This window comes from Sinocyclocheilus rhinocerous, unplaced genomic scaffold (assembly GCF_001515625.1).
Source record: "Sinocyclocheilus rhinocerous isolate Xijiao unplaced genomic scaffold, SAMN03320098_v1.1 scaffold934, whole genome shotgun sequence".
NCBI classification, from domain to species: domain Eukaryota; kingdom Metazoa; phylum Chordata; class Actinopteri; order Cypriniformes; family Cyprinidae; genus Sinocyclocheilus; species Sinocyclocheilus rhinocerous.
The window spans coordinates 26,109-34,717 of NW_015658752.1; the positions used below are offsets into that span (position 1 = coordinate 26,109).

At 34.1% G+C, this 8,609-nt stretch overlaps 1 protein-coding gene across 1 annotated transcript; it reads right to left on the reverse strand.

The window, feature by feature from the left end:
• Positions 1-1,350: 1,350 nt before the first annotated feature.
• On the reverse strand, positions 1,351-8,609 carry LOC107722919 (CD302 antigen-like). The gene is made up of 6 exons (XM_016531417.1): positions 8,454-8,609; positions 7,090-7,215; positions 6,869-6,979; positions 3,733-3,915; positions 2,821-2,844; positions 1,351-2,622 (listed from the first exon to the last, which is right to left on the reverse strand). Exons 1-6 carry the CDS (start codon positions 8,539-8,541, stop codon positions 2,420-2,422), a joined length of 735 nt encoding a protein of 244 aa, XP_016386903.1. The 5' UTR covers positions 8,542-8,609; the 3' UTR covers positions 1,351-2,419.

Sequence of the window (8,609 nt, forward strand, 5' to 3'; positions counted from 1 at the left end):
ATGATATCATGAGTCATAGCGTCCTCTAGTGGTCATCAGTGACAACCTGTAATATACTGATCAGAAGGGGACAGTAAAATCTGGGTTGATCACCAAAAACACTGAACCTTGAAAGCACTTTAATGGCTGCAGATCATCTGTCGGTGAATTACTGCCTATGTTGATGGCAAATGAAATCGATTACTGCTAACACTAAGCTGTAGGGTATACTTACTATTTAATAAATAAATAAATACATTTATCAAATAAATAAATAAATAAATACATTTATACAAGTTAATAAACAAATACATTTAACTAGACAGATAAACAATGCATTTAAATAAATAAAAAATACTAAACAAATACATTTAAATAAAACAAATAAATTACTAAACAAATAAATTTAAATTAATGAATAAATTAATGTATTAATTTATTTAACAAGCCTAAAGAATCTTACAAGTCATATTTTATGGATTTTTATTATTTTCACCATTTATTTTTTTCAACTACTTTGGAGATGTTATTGAAAAGCATTAAAATAATTTAAAATTCTAATTGATAATAAAATATTAAAATTCTAATGAGACTAACAATATATATATATATATATATATATATGTTACTATACTATAATAATATAAAAAAAGAAGAGTAAAATACATTTAAGAAAGCTTTAGGTTTTGAGAAGAGTTATTGTGTTCTTCTAAAATAATTCTTATTTTTTTAACTTGTATAACCTAATACTGATACTGAAACTTATACTGAGTTTTCATAAGAAACTGATATTGGTTTTTCCACCAAACTGATGAAAGTGATAACTAGCAGGATGGAATGTGACATTGAGGACACAGGAAAAACCTATAAAGTCGATTATCAACCCCAAATTGCGTGCCACGGTGGTTTAAATACAAATGTGTATGCACAGGCAGTCATAATGCAGCAGCAGTCATAACATGGCCAAACAAGTGTAGGCAAAGCAGCTGGAGATACAGAGCGAAACTGACACTTTCAGGGTAGAACAATGACAGTGATCTATAAAAACCCCAGAGGGTCATTCATCTGCCCTCAATTAGCTGCCCCACTTCATCCTGATCGCTCTTTCATTACACAGCCAGCACACACATTTATCTGCAGCTCATCTGGACACAAACAGCTGCAGCAAAACCAGCATCTTCTGTTTATTTGCACGTGGAGAAACTGCCTGCTAATCATTCTGCATGTCTCAGGACAGTTGAGCCTGAATATGCTTACAGCAGCATTAAAATCTGAGCTATTAAAACGATCATGCATGTATTTCTGCATATATCAATTATTTGTGTGTTTGGTTGTGTTTTTGGTTTCACTAAAAAACAGAAAACTGAAACGTTTGACTGACAAGTCTTTATTCATTTTGAAAGACCAACACTTGATTAGTTTCTCTATGGCTTGTTGTTCACGTATGGATAAATAAAGCCTTAATGTTTACACAATTGGATTCATTCATAACAACATAGATACTGAAGACTGTTAGTGGCAAATCCAATCCTAAAAACAATAATTACAACATCATTAAAAAATATTGCGATTGGCAATCATGAAGTATTTGTATCTACAAACTTGAGGTGCTTATACAGTGCTAGCAGTGACAAACACATATTTGTAACCTTTTCAGCTGAGAAAGACAGAAAATAAGTACTGGTCCTACCGCAAAGGAAGAAATCTGACAAAACTTCCTATTTTGTGAATCTCACAACAGAAACAGAATTTGGCACACACAACATTGACAAACAATTCAAAGTTTTGTGATGACTGATGAGGACAAAATTCAACTGAATTACGACTGAAACTTCTGTCTGTTTCTCATGCAAATCTCACACAAATCAACTTATAGTGCACAACAATATATGGCAGCATATATGGCCTTTTCGGTGCTTGATAGTGGTGTCTATGAAAATGTATGTTATGAAAAAGAGCTGCAATCAATTAATGATCAATTATCCAATTATTCCTTAATAACAATAATAAAAATAATATTATAATAAAATGTAGATTTTCTTCTGATTACATTTTCAGGCTTGGAACAGCCTGTGGACATGATTCGCTTTAAGGACTCAATGAAACCTTTTTCACGGAAGCGACAAATTGCAGCTCAGAAAATATTAGTAAAGCAACTAGAGTCACTAAACAGCCGAGTCTTCAAGGAGAAGGAAAGATCAGTGTGCTTAATGGTCCTGCGTAATAAAACCCCAGCAATTTATATCACACACGGCATTCAGACAGATCATATTTCCCCAAACAGTCCTCCATTCCACCCCAGAGAAAGAGATCATTTGAGTCACGACTGCCTCGTTTTCTTCTGTGAGGACCGTCGCTGAGGAACCAGTGAAAAGGGAAGAGTTCACAATCTCCCATGAACGCCTGCTGCTTATTCTCACCTGGGCACGGATGAAAAACACTAAGGTATCACCTCGATTTCTTCAGCTTCTACCAAGCAGGCCTGATCGGAGGAAGGGGATCTGAAGGGCGGATGGTACTCGATCAGGTTCAGGATGGATGAGCCTGGGGTGTTTCTTTGATGAAAGAACCAAACCACTGCAGAAACGACCAGTATCAGCACCACGCTGATGATGACCAGAGCTGACAGAAGAGGACTGCCCTCTAGAGATGAGGAGAAGGAAGAAATAGAATCATCAACACAAAAACAAGATGGTTTCTGATGGTTTACAATGATCATGATGGCTTCAAACTCATTTGAACACAATTATGGTCAATATGTCTCTTAGAAAACTCAATTTTAACTCAAGATATTATAGCAAGATCACAAGAAAAACATTACAAAAATAAGATCATGCTTACTAGGTGGGCTTATCCAGACTGCCTCTGAAAAACACATCACAAAGATTGAAGGTCAAATTACACTTATGGGCAAAACATAACTAAATTTGACCTTCCATAACGCTGGAAACCATAAACATGTTCAAGTATGTTCTTTCTTTCCACAAAATGTACCATTTTATTTTAATTTAGCAAAATTATGATATTACATCATTCATGGAAGGCCAAATTACTCAAAAATAAATCAATAAAAATTTGAACATGTAAGAACTAGAAATTCCAAAGAAAAGGAGTTTGAAAGGTGAAGTACACTAATGTCGAGAGACAAGCCGACAACTGTAACTCTGTTAATAAAAGTGAAATTTTTGTTATTTTTGTCTTGTGGTTAAATGAAAGTCCAATGATAAAAATGAAAAAATTGAATGCAAACAAATGCTAAAATGTGTTGGGTCATTTAATAAGTAATACATTTTAAATGTTTTAATTAAGTATCTAATTATTATTATTATTTTTTTTAATCTATTTAATGTATTCAATAATTACATTGAGTAATTTGGCCCCTCCAAAAAACAGGCCACAGAATTATAGTATGGAATGCTTTATAGTTCTTTATGGTTATTATAGTTAACTAAAAAAACAATTGCATTTTAGTTACTTAAAAATATAATAAAGATTTACTGAAATTATAATAATAAAAATATATATATTATTAACATATTAACTGCCAAAGCTACATTTGTCATTTTCATTTAGTTTAACTTCATACACTAAAATAACTATACAAAAAAAAAAAAAAAAGCCTATATTAAAAAAAAAAAACAACTATACACAAAAAAATTACTGGAACTTTTCAGCAATTTTAATGAAAACAAAAAATACAAAAACATAACATATAATAAAAGCTAAAAAGGAATAGTTGTCCTATGAACTCACCCGTCTTACACACTACTCCGTTCTCAGGTTCATCCGTGCAGCTGACGTTTTCCCACTTCCCTGTGTTGGAGTGAATAACGACACACGTGTCCAAGAGAGGCAGATCAGTGTCATCAGAGCCGCCGCCCTCCCAGTTACTATAGCGCAACACGCCGTTATCATCATGCCACTTAAAGACATCTTCTGCAAGACACATGCAAGAGACGTTTAATGAGACAAATTTCACAGAAATTCTCCATGAAAATAAATTATGCACTCAACAATAAGGATCAGTTCAGGATAGTTCAGATTTGTGCTTGCCTTGCTATCATTTTCACTGTAAAACATATTTCACAAGTTATAATGAAGGTAAACACATAAGCTTGATGTCAAGACTCGACTTGATCACTAAAGCCAACCTGGATACTCAATAATGAAGCTAGCAATAAATTAAGACTTAAAGGTGCACTGTAAAAAATGACCGTCAATTTAACGGTAAAAGACTGTAAAAATGCTACAGTAAAAACCTGTTAAATGGTTAAATTCCCCTACTATATACGGTGAAAAACTGTATTGGACATTACATGTAATTTTACGGTAGTATACCATTTTTGGAAGTGAAAAAGACCGTATAATTTACAGTGAATAACCGTAAATTGACATTCCCAGAATTCCCTGCGTTACATTTCAAATTTGATGTTTTTTTTGTTGTTGAAATAACATTAGGGTTGTGTGTTACACCTAATGTTGTTAAATGAATGTTTATTGCATTATTTCAGTTTCATGAGTGTTACCATGATGGTGTTTAGTGTTTGTGTGAATGACACTGTGCACCTTCTATATATGTTATTATTTAAAAGCTGCTTGTGATGGGCTTTGGTTCATCATGTGACTTTCTCATCACCACCTGCATTTGGTGGATATCAGTGGTACAAAACAGATTTCAGTACTTCAAAAGGTTGGTATATTAACATTAGTTAAAACCGTAAAACCTAAAATGTTGCTACCGTATTTTTTACGGTAAAAATGCGGCAACCACAGCTGCCAGTTTTTTACCGTAAATTTTACGGATTTTTTTTTACAGTGTGGATTTGGAGTGGTAGTGATGCAGGCAGCTGTTTATACATTCATTATGATGCGTTATGATTGACAGGATTAGCTCCTCCCAAATCTTCATTTAAAACTCAGTTTCTCTGTGTCAAAAAATATTTTTTTCATGTAACACAGCATTTTCTTTACCTAAACAAAAACTATATTTAAAAAATAATTGATACATTTTTAATAATAGTTGGAAATTATAACTCATACACATGCTTTTGCTGGAAAACAATGACGGAGAGTGACTTGGTTATCATTTTCAACCCATTCAAACTGATGCTTCCAATACAATCACAACTCATTCTTGCACTTTCAACAAAACCTCACCTAGATGACATTACCTTAATGACATAAAGCCAAATGTTTAGGCTTGACAGGGGATAAAAACACATGTAAACACCTGATGAATGAAACATAATGCAGCACTGGCCTGAATCTGTGTCACATCAGGTCATTCCTACTGATCCATGAACACATGATCAAAGTTCACATTGTCCTCTGGTTCATTGTTCAATAACCAAGTGAGGTCTTTCATCATGAAGCCTAAACAGACTGATGCAAACATGTGGCGTCTGGAATATGTTTCTATAGTTTTCACTTGAAAGCATCTGGGCTCTGGGTGTGGATGATGTATTCTTTGAATCCGCAAACCCCCCGATCAGCCCCTAAAATAACAGGATTTCCTTGTGTTGTGAGACGATACATGTGAAAATTGCACTAGAGGAAGACAGCTCAGAAAGTTAATGTCTGTTTACGTGTATATTGTGTATGGAATACTGATTTAACCTGAAGATACAGAGCAACTTTAAAGGGCCATCATTACTCACCATTTAAACCGGTCAATGTTGTCAAACCTGCACAGCGTTTTTAAAAAAGCACCATTTGAATTGAGAACAAGCTTAAAAGAACAGCTTGAGCATTCTGCCTTAAATTTCATTTTGCATTTCATGTACAAAAGAATAACTCAGAATAACATGAGAATGAGAAATGGGTGCCAAAATGTTTCTTTTTGCATAAACTGACCCCTTAAAACTTAAAGTGTGCATGATTCACTCAATTAGAAGTTATACAAACTGTCAGCAACACCAGACATAATGCTCAAAAATAACCAAACAGACTGGTGAAGATTTTCCAGAGCACTTCTCCTTTAACGGTCTCAACTAAAAGCACTGACTAGGCAACAGTCTGGTAAACAACTCTTTGCCAAGGCCTCTGGTTTGAACAGATTAGTCAAGTTCAGCTGCATTCCAGTGTAGAGACGCTGGACCACGTCCAATAATCTGCTTAAACATGTACTGCATTCGTTTTTTTATTTTATTTTTTTATGGGGGGTAAAATATCTTATTTTTAGAACATTTTACTATTTGATTCAATCTGCAAGTTATATTTTAGTTAATAAAACAGAACTTGCACATTAAATTAAATAGTATAAATGCTTCCCAAACAATTAAATAAGATTTACATAGTGAAGAACAAAAAAGCAATAATGTACACAGAAAAATACAAACATGTAAAAATTTACATTCTGTAGAAAACCCTGTTTATGGATTTAAAAAACATTTACTCATTATAATTTCTAATTTATATTTAAATTACTAGTCAATTTCACACCAAAATGTTACTTTGTTGGTAAAAACAATACTTTAAAATCAAAATGAAATTGTATTTGCAACCCAATTTACTTTTGTAATCTGATGTACTTCTGAATGAAACTGAATATTCAATGAGGAAAAAATGTAAGGCGGGACTTGAATTTATTCAGGAAATTGATTGGCTCCTGAAAAGTGGGTGTTACTTTCCAGAATGAAAGGGGGAGGGGTTAAAAGTAAAAGGGATTCCTGATGTCAGCCAAAAAGGAAAGTTGTTTCAGAGGTGGAGCAGGTGATTACTGTTCATTTTGATGAAAGATTAAGAAAACAAACTTTTATTTCTGTATTGATGAAATGCTCACAATAAGATACTGCATTAGAAAAGCAAATATATCCAATTCTGAAGTTTAAAGACGGTCATCACTAGGTTTTGAGATGCAGGCATGTTTTTGGATGGAAATCAAACTTACCATCGCTGTCGTAGTACATTCCAAGCCAGACGCTCATTTTACCTTTCCATACAGAAGGACTGTACTTAACGATGAAGTCATTCTCCTCCGCACTTTTTACTGTCAAGAGATCTAAAAACGTAATAGGGAAGGTTAAACTGTACCATATAGTGCATAAAAATAATGCACAAGTTTAGATATTTCAGTGTGTTATAGTTTGCAAATTGTAAAAAAGTAACCACCATATCCTCTGCACATGTCTTTTGCATCTTGAATGGAGTAGCTTTTGGCAACATCCTCCTCTCCATGGACGAAGTGATAGCAGTTGAGGCTGAATGGCAACCACGTGCGTCCATCTGCAGGACAGTCTGTACAGATAGGACTTTAAAGTTAACATCTCAACTAGAGTCCTAAGGCAACAAGTGGTAAAAGCTCTCTCTTCCATGCAAATTTGAGGTTTTGTTTGAACCGGCTGTCAAATGAAAGAACATTTTGATGAAATTTTGGTTCAATTCCTTGCATGTCTTGCTGAGTAGCCCTGCCCACAGTGATATTTCAGTGGTTCAGAATCACTGAACATCAAATGTGTACACTAATAGACTGGCTGTGATAGTGTGTAATGCAGCATTTGAGTTCAGCAAAGACAGATTTTTTTTTTTCATGGACCACATAAGACATTTTGAACTTAAATAACAGTTCATTCGTCAAACTAAAAAAAAAAAAAACTCATGAAAGTAAAGAAAGTATTAAAGGGGTCATATGATGCGATTTCAAATTTTCCTTTCTCTTTGGAGTGTTAAGAAAGGCATAAATGTAATCCATATGACTTATGCACTATTTCCCAAATGTTCTGAAAAAAGAAAAATAGTTTTCTTATCTCTTAAATCAAATATAGTGCCAGGAAATAGTTTTGAATAACATTTGGTAACAAGAAAGGCAAGAACTAATGATGTTTGGATAATGTCATAACGTCTAAAGTTATCGTATGACTTCAGAAGACTTGTAATATAGCGCAAACGTCGTATGGCAGCATAGGGATGTGTATGCAAGTAAAGACAGTTTTCATTTTTTATACAACTATAAAAAGATTTAAAGATTGCAGTCTATTACTTCAAAAATAAAGACTTAATTCATTTCAATTACGTATGCGTGCAAGAAAATCATAATTTCTCGAAAACCAATTCCCTGATATTTCCAGAAAGTACTGTCACTAAAACCAGTTAAACATGACAGTAAACTTCAAAAAGCTCTTTAAGAAATGCATTACGGTTTTACAGTATTGATAATTGTAACAAAACAACATGTGGAGCTTCCTCTTTCAAATGACTAGATTTTTTCCAGTCTTACTAAGTTAGTAGTCAAAGCTCGTGACAGTGATGCAGAACTACTGACATGAAGAGAAGTTAACTGACATTTAGTTTCCGAACCTTGAAATATAATTCAAAAATAATGCATTTTTCATGGCGAGAGAAGTGGAGATCTCAGATGAACTCGAGTACGCACTGAACTTCACTGTTGTTTGCATCGCCATAAAACAAACCAAACAGCCACGAGCTTTGCGTTAAACACTAAACAGATCAAACACTCGCTAAAGCAAACTACTCACCGGCAGTGTCCTCTTCTAGCGCCACATGGCACGTAAGAGTCAGAAAAACGATGTAAAACAGTGTTAAATGACGAGAACTGGAGTCCATGTTTTCAACACAGTGCCGAGATCATGGCTGTGCGCGCTCAACGCGTCACGCGTCACACACACACACAC

Coding starts and splice junctions, on each gene's coding strand:
- LOC107722919 (XM_016531417.1), bottom strand. CDS start 8,541: ATGGACTCCAGTTCTCGTCATTTAACACTGTTTTACATCGTTTTTCTG. Junction 6,980..7,089: donor AGACATGTGCAGAGGATATG/GTGGTTACTTTT, acceptor TTACGTTTTTAG/ATCTCTTGACAGTAAAAAGT. Junction 2,845..3,732: donor CGGAGTAGTGTGTAAGACGG/GTGAGTTCATAG, acceptor TGTGTTTTTCAG/AGGCAGTCTGGATAAGCCCA.